General features: G+C 42.6%; 1 protein-coding gene across 3 annotated transcripts in view; it reads left to right on the forward strand.

Annotated features, from left to right (window-relative positions):
* wdr91 (WD repeat domain 91) overlaps positions 1 to 20,013 on the forward strand; it is a 108,024-nt gene that overhangs the window by 55,747 nt on the left and 32,264 nt on the right. For all 3 annotated transcript variants that reach the window (XM_060839532.1, XM_060839531.1, XM_060839533.1), the window contains 5 exons: positions 529 to 712; positions 814 to 1,011; positions 3,384 to 3,574; positions 4,515 to 4,665; positions 10,042 to 10,136. In XM_060839532.1, the coding sequence (XP_060695515.1) occupies positions 529 to 712; positions 814 to 1,011; positions 3,384 to 3,574; positions 4,515 to 4,665; positions 10,042 to 10,136 (819 nt within the window). The remainder of the gene's footprint in view (positions 1 to 528; positions 713 to 813; positions 1,012 to 3,383; positions 3,575 to 4,514; positions 4,666 to 10,041; positions 10,137 to 20,013) is intronic.

Below are 20,013 nucleotides of genomic sequence, written 5' to 3' on the forward strand. Positions count from 1 at the left end.
TTTGAAGGTTTTGACATATTGCTGTTGTCCAGTCCCTTGGACATATTTCTTCATTTTATGTGTGGGTCAATCTACTTTTTATGTGGAATGACAATCACTGGAAAAATTCAGTTTTCTCATATCTTCATTCTTCATCCACACATGTGGCTTCTAGGTTCTGACAGTGGGTCCCTGGAACTCTGACAGGATTTGCCCCACCCAACCACAGGAGCACAGGCATTTACTGTTATACTGATATCCGATAACGTCGGCCAGGTTGCAAATTGAACCTGGGCTCAGCTCAGCTTCTTTATCTTTAGATTGCACTTCTTTAAATTCTCTTGCATCTTTAGCATGAAATCACCTTGTGTTGTTGGAATTTTAAACCAGTCTTGCTCTGTAATCTTTCAATTATTTGCACTGATGCATTTTTGGTTTCGCTTTGCAACCTGGTCGTGAGTCAAGTTCTTGGCCTGTGTCGTACATGGAGTCAGTAACAATGATCTGTTGTGCTTTTAAGCTTGGACTAATTTTGCTGTTCATTTGCAGAGAATTGATGTCCAGTCAGAGGGCCTCGTCAGTGATGTCATCTCAGAGTAAAGCTGGCTCGTTTCTGTCATTGCTGCTCCCACAAAGCAAGAAACCTTCAGGAAAAGGCCAGATGTACCCAGGGCCTTCACAGTCATGTCAGAGTCCTGTGTTATCTGGAAAGAGAGATGGTGCCAATAATCAGGTATTGACAGTTTGTGCCAACCCCATTTGCTGTTCAATGTTCTACAACCAATCTTGAACCGGCTTCAGGAAGTTGCTTTGTTTGTTGTTACTATTGTTCAGACCACCAAGAATAGAGAGAGTTTGGCCTCCAAAGAGGGAAAGGTACTGGTGAACATGGCTACCGACATCACACTTCCGCAGCGACAAAGGAAGGTACAGGATCATGAGAAAGACCCAAACTTGGTGCAGCAACGACAGAGAAAGGTGCTAAACCATGAAAAAGAGCGTAAGGAGCTCTTATCCAAACACACTACACAGGTAAAGGACATATTAATCTAATCAGGAGAATTGAATGTAATTTCCAGCAGGTTATCTTCAGTCAAAATAGTTCATGCTGGACTGTTTTGAAGAAATTTTGAATGCTGCTGAAGGATCAGTAAGGTGTACTGCTTTGCAGTCAGCGTGCTACTCCAGGCTGAATTCAGAATTAGCCGCAACACGAAGAGGTGATGCCACTTAACTGTTTCTGTGGTTTCTAGCTCTCCACACAACTGCTTAGCATCCCACTATCCCGGCAAGTCATTAACACAATTCTGGAAGGTTTCTACTGTTTTAATTTGCACCATGCAATGGGATCATGGCGTGTCAACATTCCAGTCCTTTCCCTTTTATCATTGATTGTGAATTTATCTAGGTCAGCCTTGAATATAAACAAGGAGTCTGCCCATTCAGCTGTCTATGGCAAGGAGCTCCAAAGACACTCAAACTTCTGAAAGAAGAAAATCCTCCTCATCTTCTTAAAATGGCACCCTTTAATTCTCTAGCTACACTCCTTGGTCCTAGAGTCGCCCCTGAAGAGAATTATCCTCTCAGCATTTATCCTTTTAAGCCCTCTAAGAACCAGCACCAGCACCTTTATACAGTTACAGCAAAACTTACCCACTTAGCTGACACTCCAAGCCTATTGAAATAAGGTCCAACGTTCCATTAGCCTTTCAATTATGTTCTGCATCTGTGTGCTAACTTTTTCTGTTTCATGCACAACTGTGCACAAATCTATTTTGCAACTTTCCACAGTTTTTCGTCAGTTATATAATACACTGTTCTCTTCTCCCTTCCAAAATGAAAAGTTACTCCATTTGTTAACACTTTGCTCACTTACTTAATCTATTAGTAGTTTTCTGCAAGTTCTTTGCTTCCCTCTCGGGACTTACCTTTCCACCTATTTTTGTCATATGCACATGTGGCTGCTTCCTTCCTCCAAGTCATAAAGGTATATTGTAAACAGTTGTGGTCCCAGCGGTGATCCCTATCAAATCTCACTGATCACAGGTTGCCAACCTGAAAAAAAGGTCCTTATTCTCTACTCGTAGTTTCCTGCCTGTAAGTCAGATCTCTATCCATATACAACCTCCAGAACCATGTACAAAAACCTATTGTGAGGAACCTCGCCAAATGCCTTCTAGATGTTCAAATACAACACACCGACTGATGCTACTCTATCCACTCTTATTGAACCTTCCTCAACAAGCACTTAATAAATTAGTCAAGCATGATCCCTATTATGGACCAGGCCAGACCCCCTCAACACATTTCAAGAAGGCAGCTCAGATGCTAACTTTCTAGTTGGTTTTAAGCAGATGTAAAGTGGGTATTCCAGGAGTAATGCAGCTGGCCCAACCACTCAGTTTTAAACAAAACAGAACTTATTTACACGTGAACAGAATGTAGAATAACATAACTTACCCGAAAAGCCAATCGACTCTATCGCAGTTTAATGATACTATTCCAAATCACTTGCAACATCCCATAAGCACACCTTGGCAAACAGGTAAATTCAAACACAGGTTCTTGCAGGAGAGGGATCACAAGGAGAGCATGGAACTGGTTCTTTGAGTTCCCACCAGCTTCTCTAGGTTTCCAGCTAAAACTTGACCAGCAGCTGCAAGCAAAACAGCATGTTAACACCAAACCAGACCCTGAACTGGGAGAACTGGCCACTCCCCTTTCAATTTACAGGTGTTTTTAAAAAAACACTTAAAAGCTTTTTCAAATAGATATTTCCAGACATATTGGAACCTCTATCTTTATGACCCCTTTAGGGAAAAAAAGCCAAGTGCAAAATAACCTTGTTAAAGGAGCAGCATCATCACATCTCCCTTTCATGATCATGTTGACCCTGCTGGATTAGATTATGATTTTCAAAATGTTCTGCTATTACTTCCTTAATGATTGATTCCAAAATTTTTTCTAACACTTTCTTCCTCCCTCCATTTTTGAATAGGTATGTCACGTTAGCAGTTTTTCAATCCTCTGTTACTTCTCCAGAATCCAAGGATTTGGGGAAATTTCATGTAATTCAGGCACTATGAGCGGCTAACTTCAGAAAGTGCTATTCATCATGGCCTTACAGCCAGGTCTGATCCTGTTCAGTGCTATTGGCTTGGATAGTGTTAGAGGCAGTCATGACTGAAATTTACTGTATGCATTGAAGCTAATTAATGTGACTTATCAAACCTCAGGAGCTTGGAGTGCCTCAATATAAATGAGACTTGGGATCTTCTGGTGAGTTCTGACTCTCCGTACTCTAAAGGGAAAAAGGTCACATTAGCATCTGAGTGTCTAAGAAGCTATTTTATTTATTACGATGTTAGTGAGTGCAAACTTCATCGATATCTAATTGCATCCAGGGTATGGAAAAAAGCACTGAGCCGGGCTGCACTGAGATGGATATTCCCAGCAGCCCTGAAATGGCTGTGGATCAACTTGACTCTCCAACAAAACTGAGCAAGTGTAGCCTGGAGCGCAAGACTGAGCAGCCTTTCATAGTGCTGAGTCAGGAAGAATATGCAGAACATCACTCCTCCATCATGTATTGTGGGTGAGTGGTGTTATAGTTGTGTCCGTGTATCACCTGCATTTTATAGCTTGTCAGCTTTCTGAAATTCTCCTTTAAAGTAATGTTTTACATAAGCACTCAATTTGTCAATAATAACAAAATTATAACTGTTGAATTCTTTTCGGAGGTGTTTGTTGTGCACGTGCTTCATAAATTCACACACAACTGAGAGTCGACTGTTCTCTCCACATAATTCCTATATAGGAACCTGTTATGCTAACATGATTGAATAGTGTGTAATAGTCCATAGAACCCTTACATAAAGTCCTTACAGAGTGGAAACAGGTCCTTTGGCCCAACGAGTCCATACCAACCCACCTAGACCCATTCCCCTATCCTATTATCCAATTATGACTATTGCACCTGACCTACACATCTCTGAACTCTATGGACAACTTAGTATGGTCAATTCACCTAATGTGCACATCTTTGGATTGTGGGAGGCAACTGAAGCACCCAAAGGAAACCCATGCAGACGCAGGGAGAGAGTGCAAACTCCACACAGACAGTTGTCCGAGGCTGCATTCGACCCCGGGTCCCTGGTGCTGTGAGGCAGTAGTGCTAACCACTGAGCCACCATGCCACCCAAAGTTCTGTGGTGGTGGAGCTGTGACTTTATTCCAAGGGGAGCTAATAGATCATAGATGACTATTCCACAACCTGAGATTGAATAGAAGGATATGTAAACCAAGTTGCATTCCTCTTGGGTACTTTAATTAAGCCATCTTGCACTTCAATATTTGGCTTCAAATTATAGGGTGAGAGGTACAGGTGGTGTTTCTTCAAAGCCAGTTCTATTTAATGAAATTATGCAGTGTTCTTGGAGTTGAGATTAATCATGCAGTTAAAGTGAGATTAGTTTAATTGTGTTCTCTGAGGATATGCACCCGTTTTGAATGTGTTTCTTTTGTGATTGATTTAGGGTAGATTGCTCTGGCAGAAGAGTTGCAAGTCTGGATATTGATGGAGTGGTTAAAGTGTGGACATTTAACCCCACAATGCAGACTAAGGCCACCATAATGTCAAAATCACAACTGCTTTCCTTGGAATGGGCTACCAAACCAGACAGATTGGTGAGGAACAATCGACACAATTTGGCTATTTCGCTCAGCTACTGCTTCTTTCCAACTGTTCACTCAAATGTAATAGGATGATCTGTTAATAATAGAGTGTGGGCTACAGGGTGGATTGATGCCAAGAGTGACAAAGAGGAGCAGCAGGATGACAGACCAATGCAATGGTCTCAAGGGGTGTACTGTTGCGAGAAACCAAACTGCCAATTACCTCATAGGTCTGTAGTGCAGTGGCAGAGTATTGAGTAGACTTGATACGGTGCTGCCATGTACTGGTTGCTGCACTAACATTAGTGTGTTTCTCATTATTCCTGTACTGAATACAGTCCTGCTCCTGCTCCTTGGATGCTGCCTGACCTGCTGCGCTTTTCCAGCAACACATTTTCAGCTCTGATCTCCAGCATCTGCAGTCCTCACTTTCTCCTGAATACAGTTCTGCTGTGTACTGGTCATTGCACTATCTACAATGTGTTTATCACCATCACTGTACTTTAAAGTGCTACATTATACTGGTTACTACACTAAGCTGCAAGGGTGGACCTACTCCATCGCTTTGTGTACCTTTCGTTCATTGAACTTCTTTACTTGCTCTTGTATTTTGATGCTTATTTGGAACTTCTTTTCTGGCTTTGTAATGTTGACTTGGTAAGGATGACAGACTTCTTTTCCGTAAGATGACTCATAAACTAGTTGTTTTTTGCAATGATCTCAAAACTTCACAGTTTCATTTTTCGTGTCTGGAGAATTCCTTGTGGGTTGGTTTATTAGCTGTCCAACAGTTCAGAAATGGTGGCTATTTCAGTTTCCTTCTAATTTCTTCAAAAGTCTTCTGAGGAATATTGATGTAATTTTTTTGACTCAGTGTTTTGATGGACAAAATATTGATTATTTGTAGAGAGCACAATTTAGTTTGGTTGTCAGCTTTCTACAAGGGTCAGAAGATTTTTCCATTATAGCCTGCAATTTGATATCTTCCCAGCTAAAGACTGTGTGGTGTTCTGAAATCTACATTATTAGCAAGATTGTAACAGGACTGGAGAGGGTGCAGAGATTTATCAGGATGTTGTCTGGGTTGGAGATATTTATGAAGAGAAATTGGACAGACTGGGGTTGTTTTCCTTAGAGAAGACTGAGAAGGGACAGGATTGAGATGTAAAAAATTGAGGGACAGAGATAAGGTAGACAGGAAGAAATATTTCCACTTGATGCAGGGATCAATAACCATGGAGTATAGATTTAAGATAAGGGGCAGAAGATTTAGTGGAGATGTGAGGAAGATCTTTTTCATTCAGAGGATGGTGAGAATCTGGAATGCTTTGCCTTTGAGAGGAATGAACTCTCATAACTTCAAATATTTGGATATGTACTTGCAGTGCTCAGGCATACAAAGCTATGGGCCTTGGAATTACAATAATTAGGTGGTTGTTTTTGACCAGCGCAGACTTAGAGTCATAGAGATGTACAGCATGGAAACAGACCCTTCGGTCCAAACCGTCCATGCTGACCAGATATCCCAACCCAATATAGTCCCACCTGCCAGCACCCGGCCCATATCCTTCCAAACCCTTCCTATTCATATACCCATCCAAATGCCTCTTAAATGTTGCAATTGTACCACCCTCCACCACTTCCTCTGGCAGCTCACTTGATGGATCAAAGGGCCGTTTTCTGTGCCATGGAACTCTGCGACTCTGACTGCTCTTAATGTCACCTTTTCTGCTGAGCTTACAAACTATTTTTTTTTGTCCAGAGATCACCTATTTCTGCCTCCATAATATCTCATGTTTCCAGCCCTGCATCTGGCTCTACACTGCAAAATACCTTTATCACCTCCAGACATTGACCCTGTCTTAGGCATCATGGGGATGTGGCTGCAGGGCAATCAGGATGCGAAGCTGAATATTCGAGGATATATATATCGTTTTGAAAAGATAGGCTGGTGGGCAGTGCAGTAGGGTTGCCTTATTAGCAAGAAATTAAATTAAAGTAAGAAATGAAGTAGGGTCAAATGGTGTACAATCTGTGTAGATAGAGTTGTGGAACCGCAAAGGTGAAAAAAACCATAGTTGGAGTTGTACAGGCCTCCCAACAGTAATCAGGAACTGGGGCACAAGACACGCCAGGAAGTAGAAAAGATGTGTAGGAAAGGCAAAGTTCAATTGATCATTTCAATATGCAGATGGTCTGGGAAAATTAGATTGGCAGTGAATTGTAAGTAAACGAATTTATGGAATGTCAAAAAGATGGCTTTTTGAGCAGCTTGTAGTGGAGCCTACAAGGAAGCAGTGTTGTGCAATAAAGTGGAACATGGTAAGGGAGCTTAAGGTGAAGGAACTCTTAGGAGGCAGTGATCTTAATATGATTGAATTAACTCTGCAGTTTGAGAGGGAGAGGATGGAGACAGAGCTAACTGTATTACAGCTGAATAAAGACAACTAAAGGTATGAGGGACGAGCTGGTGAGAATTGACTGAAAGAGTAGCCAAGCAGGAAAAACAGTTGAACAGCAATGGAAGGAGTTTCTGGGAGAATTCAGGAGACACAACAGAGATTCATCCTGCGGAAAAAGAAGCATACCTAACTAAGGACAGCATTCAAGCAAAAGAGAAAGCACATAATGTGGCAAAGGTCAATGGGAAAGCAGTGAACTAGGAAGGTTATAAAGACCAACAGAGGGTAACAAAGAAAGAAATAAGGATGGAAAAGATTAAATGAGGGTAAGCTAGCCAGTAATATAAAGGAAGACAATAAGAGTTTCTTTAGATATATGAAGGGTAAAGGACAGGCAAAAGTGGACATTGGGCTGCTGGGAAATGACACTGGAGAGATAGTAGTGGGGAACAAGGAAATGGTTGAGGACCTGAGTAATTGATTCATGTCAGTCTTCATGGTGGAAGACATGAGTAATTTCCCAAAAGTTTGAGAGGAGGGGGTGGTGCTGAATATGGTGGCCATCACAAGGTGAAGGTGCTAGAAAACCAGAATGGCCTGAAGGTAGATAAATCACCTGGACCAGATGGAGTACACCCCAGAGTTCTAAGGGAGATAGTGGAGGTTAGTGGTGAACTTTCAGGAATCACTCGAGTTAGGTATGGTCCCAGATGACTGGAAAATCACTAACGTGATACACTTGTTTAAAAAGGGAGGTAGGCAAAAGATTGAAATTACAGACCAAGTAGCCAAACCTCAGTCATGGGTTAGATCCGGGAATCCACTTTGAAGGATGAGATTTCTGAGTACTTGGAAGTACATGGTAAAAAATAGCAAAGTCAGTATGGTTTCACAAGGGGAGGTCATGCCTGACAAATTTGCTAGAACCTTTTGTGGAAGTAATCTGCAGGTTGGACCATGGAGAACTGATGGATATTATCTACTTGGACTGCTAGAAGGCCTTTGACAAGGCTACGGAGTAAAGTAAGGGCCCGTGGTGTTAGAGGCAAGGTGCTAGTGTGGATAGAGCATTGCTGTATGGCAGAAAGCAGGCAGTGGGGATGAAAGGGTCTTTCTCGGGATGGCAGCTGATGACAAGTGGTGTTCCGCAAGGCTCAGTGTTGGGATCATAACTTTTCACTTTCTACATTAGCCATCCAGATGAAGGAACTGAGGACTTTCTGGCTAAGTTTGCAAATGATACAAATATATATAGAGGGATGGGTAGCATTGAGAAGGCAGGGTGGCTGCAGAAGGATTTGGACAAGTTCGGAGAAGAAGGGCTTATGCCCGAAATGTCGATTCTCCTGCTCCTTGGATGCTGCCTGACCTGCTGCGCTTTTCCAGCAACACATTTCTCAGCTTTGATCTCCAGCATCTGCTGTCCTCACTTTGTCCTAGGAGAGTGGATAAACAAGTGGCAGATGGAGTACAACGTGGGAAAGTTAGAGGTTATGCATTTTGATAGGAAGAATAGAGGCATGGATTATTTTCTAAATAGGGAGAAAAGTCAGAAATTTCATGTGTAAAGAGACTTGGGAGTTCTAATCCATTGTTCTCTCCAGGTAAATTTGCAGGTTGAGTCAGTAGTTAGGAAGGCAAATGCAATGATAGCATTTATTTTGAGAGGATTTGAATATAAAAGCAGGGATTATCTTCTGAGGCTCTATAAAGCTCATTCAGACCACATTTGGAGTATTGTGTGCAATATCTCAGGAAAGATGTCCCTGGGGCATGTTCAGAAGAGGTTCGCGAGAATGGTCCCGAGAATGAAAAGCTTAACATATGAGGAATGTTTGAGGACTGCGGGTACTCAATGCAGTTTAGGATGAGGGGGGATCTAAAAATACTGAATGACCTGGATGGGGTAGAAGTTTCCATTGTTCAGAGAGACTAGGACCCGAGGGCACAGCCTTAGAACAGCAGAGCCTTTTAGAATGGAGATAAGGAGAAACTTCTACAGCCAGAAGAAGTGAATCTACGGAATTCACTGCCACAGAACTCTGTAGAGGCCGGGTCATTGCGTGTATTTAAGGCTGAGATAGGTCGGTTCTTGATTGTCAAGGGATCAAGGGTTACATGGAGAAAGCAGGAAACCTATCAGCCGTGATTGAATGGTAGAGTAGACTCTTTGGGCTGACTGGTCTAATTTATGCTCCTATGTCTTGTGTCAATATTTTCCCAACCAGCCACTCATTCTTCATCCTGGATAAGGTTGAAAGCTTGAACCAATACCTAACTCTGATAGTCATATTCTAACATCTGCCAAGTCCTTTTCACCCTTGTGTTTGCTAACCTCCATTGACTCCCATTTCTGGGATTCTCAAATTTTAAAATTCCCATCCTTGTATTTAAATTTCTTTCTGACTTTGTCACAATCTTCTTAACCTTAGAATGCTCTTTATCTTGGCCCCCTGCAATTTCTGTTTTTCTAATATGTGTGTCCTCGAAAAAACCCCAACATTTGTCCACCATTTGCAGCCATTCATTCAGGAGTCGCACGTTGAGAACATCGGGAGTTCCTCTGATTCATTGTACTTCTAGAATTAAGTTTAATTCCTTCCTTACAAAGTTTGATAAATGATACTTGGTAACTAAAATGTTCAAATATATTTTGCATCAGTTGAATGTCAAGGCTGAAGAGAAGCAACCCCCACGCTGCCATGGTTTCCTGCATGCTTGGTGTGAATACTGTATCTGTGTTTTAGACCCATTTTTAGTATGAACAGTTACTGAATAGGCAATGGTAATTGAAAGTCATACTCCATTTCTATTTATTGGATTTTCATCAATTTTCAAGAATGGTTTCAGCAGTTTGCCAATTTTGGACATCCCAGTTGACGATATGTATTCTATAAAAGACTAACTAGGCCTTTCTTAGGGTATTAAATATTGAAACTGCATGTTATAACACAGCAGCTTTTTCAGATATGTATTTCTTCTGCAGTTATTGCTTGGCAGTGGAGTTGGAACAGTTCGACTTTATGATACTGAAGCTAAAAAGAGTCTGTATGAGTTGACAGTTGATGAATCTTACCCCAGGTGAGTACTGGATTAATGTATAAGGCTGTCCTAGCCATAAGAAAATATGCGAGTTTCACTTCTTGTACAGTGACATTTGTGGCTGGACAGCATTTATTGCCTGTGTCTCATTGCCCTTCCTTTTGAACTTCCTTTTCAATGGTTCACCATTGCAGCTCATGTGCTGTCAATGCACATGTTAAGGAAGGAATTCCAGAATGTTTACCCAGTGACAGTGAATGAATAGCAATATATTTCCCAGTCAGGATGGTGTGTGACTTCGAGGGGAACTTGCAGGCTGTGATTTCTCCCTGGCATCTTGTTCTTCTAGATGGAAGTGGTCATCGCTATTGAAGTTCTATCTAAGGATATTAGGTGACTTTCTGCAGTGGATATTGTAGATAATATGCACTACTGAGTATTGTTGATGGGCTGAGTTACATTTTAAAAAATGTTTGATGAAATGTTGAAACTCAGTTGACTTTCTGCATCTAAAACTCAATATAACGAAATGTATGAAGGCAAACGTACCACTTGCTGCCTTCACCACCTGTGTGTTTACTTTTAGCCATTGGTGTACGAGGATGCCAATGTCTCTTTGCAGCTCCCCATTCCCAATTTATTGTGTTTCAGATATTCTGCCTCCTGTTTTTGCTACCAAACTGGATAATCTCTCATTTATCCACATTATGCTTGGCCTGCCATACATTTGTGCACTCGGTCAACTTGTCTAAATTTTACTGAAGCATCTGTGCCTCGTCCTTTGTTTCACCCTTCCACCCAACTTTGTGTCATCTGACTCATGAATATATAATGTGAGTAGCTGAGATCCAACCATTGATTTCTGTGTTACCCAACCAGTCACTGCCTGCTAGTTGGGGAGGGAAAAAGCACTTTGTTTCCTGCCTGCAAACCATAAAACATAGGAGCAGAACTAGGTCATTTGATCCATCAAGTCTGTTCCGCCATTCAATGAGATCATGACTGATCTCAGTTCTCAGGTCCCTTTCCTGCCTTTTTTCATTCTCATGATTCCCTTACTGGTCTCTTCCAGCTTTGAATATACTTAATAACCTCGTCTCGACAATTCTCTGCAGTCACGAATTCAAGAGAAGAATTTCTGCCTTGTTATCTTAAATCCTTCTTCTGGGATTTTGCCCTCTTGTCCTAGATTCTCCCACAAGGTTACACAACCTTTCCAAATCTACCCTGTCGAACCCCTTAAGAATTTTTTATGCTTCAGTAAGGTTACATTGAGCGCAGGGCCATTTTACTTCAACCGTCTCATGAGGCAATCCCTCTACACCTGGCGTCAATCTTGTAAAACTGTATTGTTCCAGTGCCAATACATATTTCCTTTGATAAGGCATCCAAACTGGTCACATTATTTAGCTGAGGTCTGACTGGTCTCTGATATAATTTTAGCAAAACCTCCCTACGTTTATACTGAATTCCCTTTGAAATAAATGCTACTGTTCCGTTTGCCTTTCCTATTGCCTGCTGAACTTAGATGCTGGCTTTTTGTGATTCATGGATGAGTTCTCCCAAATTCCTCTGTTCTGTAGTCTTTCTCATTTTAAATAATATTCAGCTCACCTATTCTTCCCGCTATAATGCATAAACTCACATGCCTCTATTATATTCCATCTGCCAAGTTTTTGCCCACTCATTTAACCTGTCTGTATGCTTCATAGACTTGATGTTTACTTTCTTCATATGAGTCATTAATATACAATGTAAATAATTGTGGCCCTAGCACTGACCCCTCTTGTATAACTAGTTACAATTTAGCATCCTGAAAATATCTCTATTCTAACTCTGTCTTCTATTAGTTAGCCCTATTCTCTATCTGTGCTAAATATTGCTTCCAACTTAACTTATAATGTGGTTTGATGTATCGTACTTGTCTTAAGTGCTTTCTGAAAATCCAAACACATCCGTTGATTTACTTTTGTCATTCTTTGTTCGGTATGCTATCCCCTTCATGAAGCCATGCTGACCTAGCTTAATTGTATTATGTTTTCTAAATGTTCTGTTATTTGTATCTTTTATAGTAGGCTATAATATTTTCTCTGCAGATATTAAGCTAGCTGACCACAATCCCATGCATGTGATTGCATTAATTTTGCATGCTAATCTCTAATTCAGGACCTTTTGCCTTCTGAAAATGCATGTAAACCATTATCAGCTGGCTCTTTCTTATTACCTCTGCTAAACCTCCATGAGATTTATCAAGTATGGTTTCTCTTTTCTAAATCCTCCAATACCCTAAACCAGTGATGCTTAGTAAAAGATTCCAATTATCCACGCTATCTATGTGTCTTAAAATTTTACATACTTCTCTTGCTCACCCTCAGCCTCTGAAGCTTGTGCAAAGACAATCCACATTTGTCCAACATCTCCTTATACCTGGTTTACCCCAGTCCAGGCAGAATCCTGGTAAACCACTTTTGCAGTCTCTCCAAAGCCTCCATATCCATATGACACCCATCACAACATCCACTTTTTCGAGAAATATTTTCTTAACTACTTTGGAATGCAGATTATCAGGCCCTCATGGGAATTTATAGGCTTTTAATCCGATCAATTTTCCCAACACCATTTCCCTACTAGTACTGATTTCCTTCCATTCCCCTCTCTTCCCCCAGATCACGTGTTCCCCAGCTTTTTTGGGACAATGTGTCCTCCTTTGTGAAGACCGAAAAGAAGTGTGTATTTTGGTTTCATTCATCATAACTTCACCCGTTTCTGGTTTAAGAGACCTACATTTGTCTTCTCTAATCTTTGTCTTTCACATACCTATAGAAGCTTTTAAAATCAGTTTGAATGTTCCCTGAAAGCTTACTCTTATACTCAGTTTTTAAACTCTCAATCAATTCCTTTGTGCTCCTTTGTTGAAATCTAAGCTGCTCCCAGTCCTCGGGTTTGCTGCGTCTCTGGTCAATTTGGATGCCATCTCCCATAAATCTAATGCTATCCCTGATTTTGTTTAGTAGTTGTCATCTTTCCTGTTTTAATTTAGTGTCAGTCAGGACTGAACAACTGTTGCAGTTCCTCTATATATTCAAAAGTTTGTCATTGTCTGGGAACCCACATTCCTTGAAGTAACAGTCCCTATACATCATAGCCAGCTCATGCCTCATACTGTCATAGATTCATTTATTTAGATTCAGGACCCTAGTCTCAGAATCAACCATGTCACTCTCCATCTTAGTGACTTTTATCATGTTGTGATCATTCTATCCCCAGCACAGCTAGATTGCCAATTATTACTTTGTCACAACACAATATGCAGTGGAAGATTGTTTTTCTCTCATTGGTTTTTCAATGTATTGATGCAGAAAACCATCCCATACACACTCCAGGAGTTCTTCCTCCAGGGCATTGAGATTGGCTCTAATGCAACAAGGGGTACGTCGGGTTCCAAGAGATTATATGAATAGATTAGATTCCCTACAGTGTGGAAACAGGCCCTTTGGCTCAACAAGCCCACACTGACCCTCTGAAGAGTAACTCACCCAGACTTGTTTTCCTCTAACTAACGCACCTAACCTATGGGCAATTTAGCATGGCCAATTCACCTGACCTGCACATCTTTGGACTGTGGGAGGAAACCGGAGCACTCGGAGGAAACCCACGCAGAAACAGGGAGAATGTGCAAACTCCACACAGATAGTCGCCCGAGGCTGGAATCGAACCTGAGACCCTGGTGCTGTGAGACAGCAGTGCTAACCACTGAGCCATCGTGCCTCCCGAATTGTGATCAATTGTGTTCGGGGATTCTCTAGTCTGAGGTACAGGCAGACATTTCTGTGGCCAGCAGCGATAAAGCAAAATGGTGTGTTGCTTCCCTGGTGCCAGGATCAAGGATGTCTCAGAGAGGGTACAGAATGTTCTCACTGGGCGAAGGGGCCAGCAAGAGGTCATTGTCCACATTGGAACCAATGATATCGGAAGGGAAAAGGTTGAGATTCTGAAGGGAGATCAGAGAGTTGGGCAGAAATTTAAAAAGGAGGTCCTTGAGATTACTCCCGGTGCTATGAGCTAGTGAGGGCAGGAATAGGAGGATAGAGCAGATGAATGCATGGCTGAGGAGCTGGTGTATGAGAGAAGGATTCACATTTTTATATCATTGGAATCTTTTTTGGGGAAGAAGTGACCTGTATAAGAAGGACAGATTGCACCTAAATTGGAAGGGAACTAATATACTGGCAGGGAGATTTGCTCGAGCTGCTCAGGAGGATTTAAACTAGTAAGGTGGGGGGGTGGGACCCAGGTAGATAATGAGGAAAGAGATCAATCTGAGACTGGTACATTTGAGAACAGAAGTGAGTCAAACAGTCAGAACAGGCAGGGACAAGGTAGGACTAATAAATTAAACTGCATTTATTTCAATGCAAGGGGCCCAACAGGGAAGGCAGGTGAACTCAGGGCATGGTTAGGAACATGGAACTGGGATATCATAGCAATTACGGAAACATGGCTCAGAGATGGGCAGGACTGACAGCTTAATATTCCAGGATTCAAATGCTACAGGAAGGATAGAGGGGAGGCAAGAGAGGAGGGGGAGTGGCATTTTTGATCAGGGATAGCATTATAACTGTGCTGAGTGAGGATATTCCTGGATACATCCAGGGAAATTATTTGGGTGGAACTGAGAAATAAGAAAGGGATGATAACCTATTTCGAATTGAATTATAGACCCCCTAATAGTCAGAGGGAAATTGAGAAACAAACTTGTAAGGAGATCTCAGCTATCTGTAAGAATAATAGGGTGATTATGGTAGGGAATTTTAACTTTCCAAACATCGACTGGGACTGCCATAGTGTTAAGGGTTTAGATGGAGAGGAATTTATTAAGTGTGTACAAGACAATTTTCTGATTCAGTATATGGATGTATCTACTAGAGAAGGTGCAAAACTTGACCTACCCTTGGGAAATAAGGCAGGGCAGATGACTGAGGTGTCAGTGGGGGAACATTTTGAGGCCAGTGATCATAATTCTATTAGATTTAAAATAACGATGAAAAAGGGTAGACAAGATCTAAAAGTTGAAGTTCTAAATTGGAGAAAGGCCAATATTGACGTATTAGAAAGCTTATTTTGAAAACTGATTGGGGTCAGATGTTCGCAGGTGAAGGGATGGCTGGAAAATGGGAAGCCTTCAGAAATGAGGTAACGAGAGTCCAGAGAAAGTATATTCCTGTCAGGGTAAAAGGGAAGGCTGGTAGGTATAGGGAATGCTCGATGACTAAAGAAATTGAGAGTTTGGTTAAGAAAAAGGAGGAAGCATATGTCAGGTATAGACAGGATAGATCGAGTGAATCCTTAGAAGAGTATAAAGGAAGTAGAAGTATACTTAAGAGGGAAATCAGGAGAGCAAAAAGGGGACATGAGATAGCTTTAGCAAATAGAACTAAGGAGAATCCAAAGAGTTTTTACAAATATATTAAGGACAAAAGGGTACCTAGGGAGAGATTAGGGCCCCTCAAAGATCAGCAAGGCAGCCTTTGTGTGGAGCCGCAGAAAATGGGGGAGATACTAAATGAGTATTTTACATCAGTATTTACCATGGAAAAAGACATGGAGGATATAGAATGTAGGGAAATAGACGGTGACATCTTGCAAAATGTCCATATAACAGAGGAGGAAGTGCTTGACGTCTTGAAATGGGTAAAGATGGATAAATCTCAAGGACCTGATCAGATGTACCCTAGAACTCTGGGAAGCTAGGGAAGTGTTTGCTGGGCCTCTTGCTGAGATATTTGTGTCATCTATAGTCACCGGTGAGGTGCTGGAAGACTGGAGGTTGGCTAATATGGTGCCACTGTTTAAGAAGGGTGGTAAAGACAAGCCGGGGAACGATAGACCAGTGAGCCTGACTTCGGTGGTGGGCAAGTTGTTGAAGGGAATCGTGAGAGACAGGATGTACATGTATTTGGAAAGGCAAGGACAGATTCGGGATAGTCAACATGGCTTTGTGCATGGGAAATCATGTCTCACAAACTTGTTTGAGTTTTTTGAGCAAGTAACAAAGAGGATTGCTGAGGGCAGAGGGGTAGATATGATCTATATGGACTTCAGTAAGGCATTCGACAAGGTCCTCATGGGAGACTGGTTAGCAAGGTGAGATTTCATAGAATACAGGGAGAACTAGTCATTTGGATACAGAACTGGATGAAAGATAGAAGACAGAGGGTGGTGGTGGAGGGTTGTTTTTCAGACTGGATGGAGGCCTGTGACCAGTGGAATGCCACAAGGATTGGTGCTGGGTCGTCTACTTTTTGTCATTTACATAAATGATTTGGATGTAAGTTTGCAGATGACACCAAAATTGGAGATATAGTGGGCAGCGAAGAGGGTTACCTCATATTACAACAGAATCTTGACCAGATGGGCCAATGGGCTGAGAAGTGGCAGATGGAGTTTAATTCAGATAAATGCGAGGTGCTGCATTTTGGGAAAGCAAATCTTAGCAGGACTTAAACACTTAATGGTAAGGTCCTAGGGAGGGTTGCTGAACAAAGAGACCTTGCAGTGCAGATTCATAGCTCCTTGAAAGTGGAGTCGCAGGTAGATAGGATAATGAAGGCGGCATTTGGTATGAAGAAGATGTTTGATATGCTTCCCTTTATTGGTCAGAATATTGAGTACAGGAGTTGGGAGGTCATGTTGCGGGTGTACAAGACATTGGTTAGGCCACTGTTGGAATATTATGTGCAATTCTGTTCTCCTTCCTATCAGAAAGATGTTGTGAAATTTGAAAGGGTTCACAAAAGATTTACAAGGATGTCGCCAGGGTTGGAGGATTTGAGCTATAGGGAGAGGTTGAACAGGCTGGGGCTGTTTTCCCTGGAGCATTGGAGGCTGAGGGGTGACCTTATAAAGGTTTACAAAATTATGAGGGGCATGGATAGGATAAATAGGCAAAGTCTTTTCCATGGGGTCGGGGAGTCCAGAACTAGAGGGCATAGGTTTAGGGTGAGAGGGGAAAGATATAAAAGAGACCTACAGGGCAACTGTTTCACACAGAGGGTGGAACATGTATGGAATGAATTGCCAGAGGAAGTGGTGCAGGCTGGTACAATTACAACATTTAAGAGGCATTTGGATGGATATATGAATAGGAAGGGTTTGGAGGGATATGGGTTGGGTGTTGGCAGGTAGGACTAGATTGGGTTGGGATATCTGGTCAGCATGGATGGGTTGAACTGAATAGTCTGTTTCCATGCTGTACATCTCTATGACTCTATTATTCCTGACTTGCTTTGCCCAATTCAAATGCAGATTCAAGTCACGCAAGATGATAGCTGTAACTTTATTGCTTCAATCTCTAATTTCCTGCTTGCCACATTACCACTACGGTTTGAGGGTCTCTATGCAATTTTCTATTCCTTGGTGTTTCTAAGCTCAATCCATGTAAATTCAACTTCACCAGAACTTGTATACTTCCTCCCAAAAGTGCTTTTTCCCTTTTTTTGCCAACAATGCCATCTCCTCCTTTTCCTTTTAGTCTGTCATTCTTAAAAACTGAATACCTTGCCCACCTGCCGCCACGTTTTGTAATCCCAACTTTATCCTAGTATTTTATTTTTCTCTGTACAAGTAATTGATTTACTTTATTGTGAGTGCTCTGCATACTGAGGCCAATTCTTCCATCCCTTTAGATTACTTTGACCTGAGGCCCTGCTTGACTTATTTCCCTCTTCAAAGTTTGGGAGAAGATTTGTAGCTCGGGTGCTCGTTGTTGTGGTTCTGTTGGCCGAGCTGGGAATTTGTGTTGCAAACGTTTCGTCCCCTGTCTAGGTGACATCCTCAGTGCTTCGGAGCCTCTTGTGAAGCGCTTCTGTGATGTTTCCTCCGGCATTTATAGTGGCTTGTCTCTGTCGCTTCCGGTTGTCAGTTCCAGCTGTCCGCTGCATTGGCCGGTATATAGGGTCTAGGCGGATGTGTTTGTTGATAGAATCTGTGGATGAGTGCCATGCCTCTAGGAATTCCCTGGCTGTTCTCTATTCAGCTTACCCTATAATAGTAGTGTTGTCCCTCTTGTGTCACTTTGTATAGGACCCAATTCCCGTGCTCTTTTTATTTTGAAACTTCCCTAATTGCACTTAATTTTCTTCCCTGGTGCAACCTGGCAGCACGGTGGCTCAGTTATTAGCACTGCTGTTGCACAGCGCTAGGGACCCAGGTTCGATTCCGACTGTCTGTGGAGTTTGCACATTCTCCCTACGTCTGGATGGGTCACCTCTGGGTGCTCCAGTTTCCTCCCACTCCAAAGATGTGCAGCTTAGGTGAATTAGTCATCCTGAATTGCCCAACATGGTCAGGAATGTGTAGGTTAGGGGGTAAATGTTGAGTAATATGGTAAGGCAATGGGTCTGGGTGGGTTACTGTTCAGAGGATCAGTGTCGACTTGTTGGGCCGAAGACCCTGTTTCCACACAGTAGGGATTCTATGATTCTACGAACCCATCCGACTTGTACTAGCTCCACCAATCCCGGACCTGGTTCCAATATCTCTGTTTGGCAAATCCGAGGATGGATGTGTTGTCCTATTCAAAGTGGTTTCCTTCCTTATCTGTATGTAAGGATACTAGTGAGAGAGGGTGATGTCCTTTTGTGGCTAGTTGATGTTGATGTATCCTGGTGGCTAATTTTCTGCCCGTTTGTCCAATATAGTGTTTGTTTCAGTCCTTGCATGGTATTTGTAAATGACATTAGTTTTGCTTGTTGTCTGTATAGGGTCTTTCAAGTTCATTAGCTGCTGTTTTAGTATGTTGGTGAGTATATAGATAAGGAAGGACACCACTTCGACTGGGACAACACATTCATCCTAGGACAAACCAAACAGAGACATGCATGAGAATTCCTGGAAGCATGGCATTCCAACCAGAACTCTATCAACAAACATATTGACTTGGACCTGATTTACTACCCCCGAGAGAAAAAAAAACATCACCAACCCAAATATATAAATAGAAAGTAGGAATCATCAGCCATGCTTCATCCAGAGGCTCAGTGAAGATGTTGTGCAGCATCCAAGGAACAGGAAATTTGACGTTTCGGGCCAGAGCCCTTCATCAGGAATGAGGAGAATGTGCCAGGCAGGTTAAGATAAAAGGTAGGGAGGAGGGACTTGGGGGAGGGGCGATGGCGATGTGATGGATGGAAGGAGGTCAAGGTGAGGGTGATAGGTTGGAGTGGGGTGGGGGCGGAGAGGTCAGGAAGAAGATTGCAGGTTAGGAGGGCGGTGCTGAGTTGAGGGAACCGACTGAGACAAGGTGGGGGGAGGGGAAATGAGGAAACTGGAGAAATCTGAGTTCATTCCTTGTGGTTGGAGGGTTCCCAGGCGGAAGATGAGGGGCTCCTCCCCCAGCCGTCGTGTTGTTATGTTCTGCCGATGGAGGAGTCCAAGGACCTGCATGTTCTCGGTGGAGTGGGAGGGAGAGTTAAAGTGTTGAGCCACGGGTTGGTTGGGTTGGTTGGTCCAGGCGTCCTAGAAGTGTTCTCTGAAGCGTTCCGCAAGTAGGCGGCCCATTTCCCCAATGTAGAGGAGGCCACATCGGGTGCAGCAGATGCAATAGATGATGTGTGTGGAGGTGCAGGTGAACTTGTGGCGGATATGGAAGGATCCCTTGGGGCCTTGGAGGGAAGTGAGGGAGGAGGTGTGGGCGCAAGTTTTACATTTCCTGCGGTTGCAGGGGAAGGTGCCGGGAGTGGAGGTTGGGTTGGTGGGGGGTGTGGACCTAACGAGGGAGTCACGAAGGGAGTGGTCTTTGCGGAACGCTGATAGGGGAGGGGAGGGAAATATATCCCTGGTGATGGGGTCCGGTTGGAGGTGGCGGAAATGACGACGGATGATACGCTGTATGCGGAGGTTGGTGGGGTGGTAGGTG

The sequence above is a fragment of the Hemiscyllium ocellatum genome, chromosome 19 (assembly GCF_020745735.1).
Source record: "Hemiscyllium ocellatum isolate sHemOce1 chromosome 19, sHemOce1.pat.X.cur, whole genome shotgun sequence".
NCBI lineage: Eukaryota > Metazoa > Chordata > Chondrichthyes > Orectolobiformes > Hemiscylliidae > Hemiscyllium > Hemiscyllium ocellatum.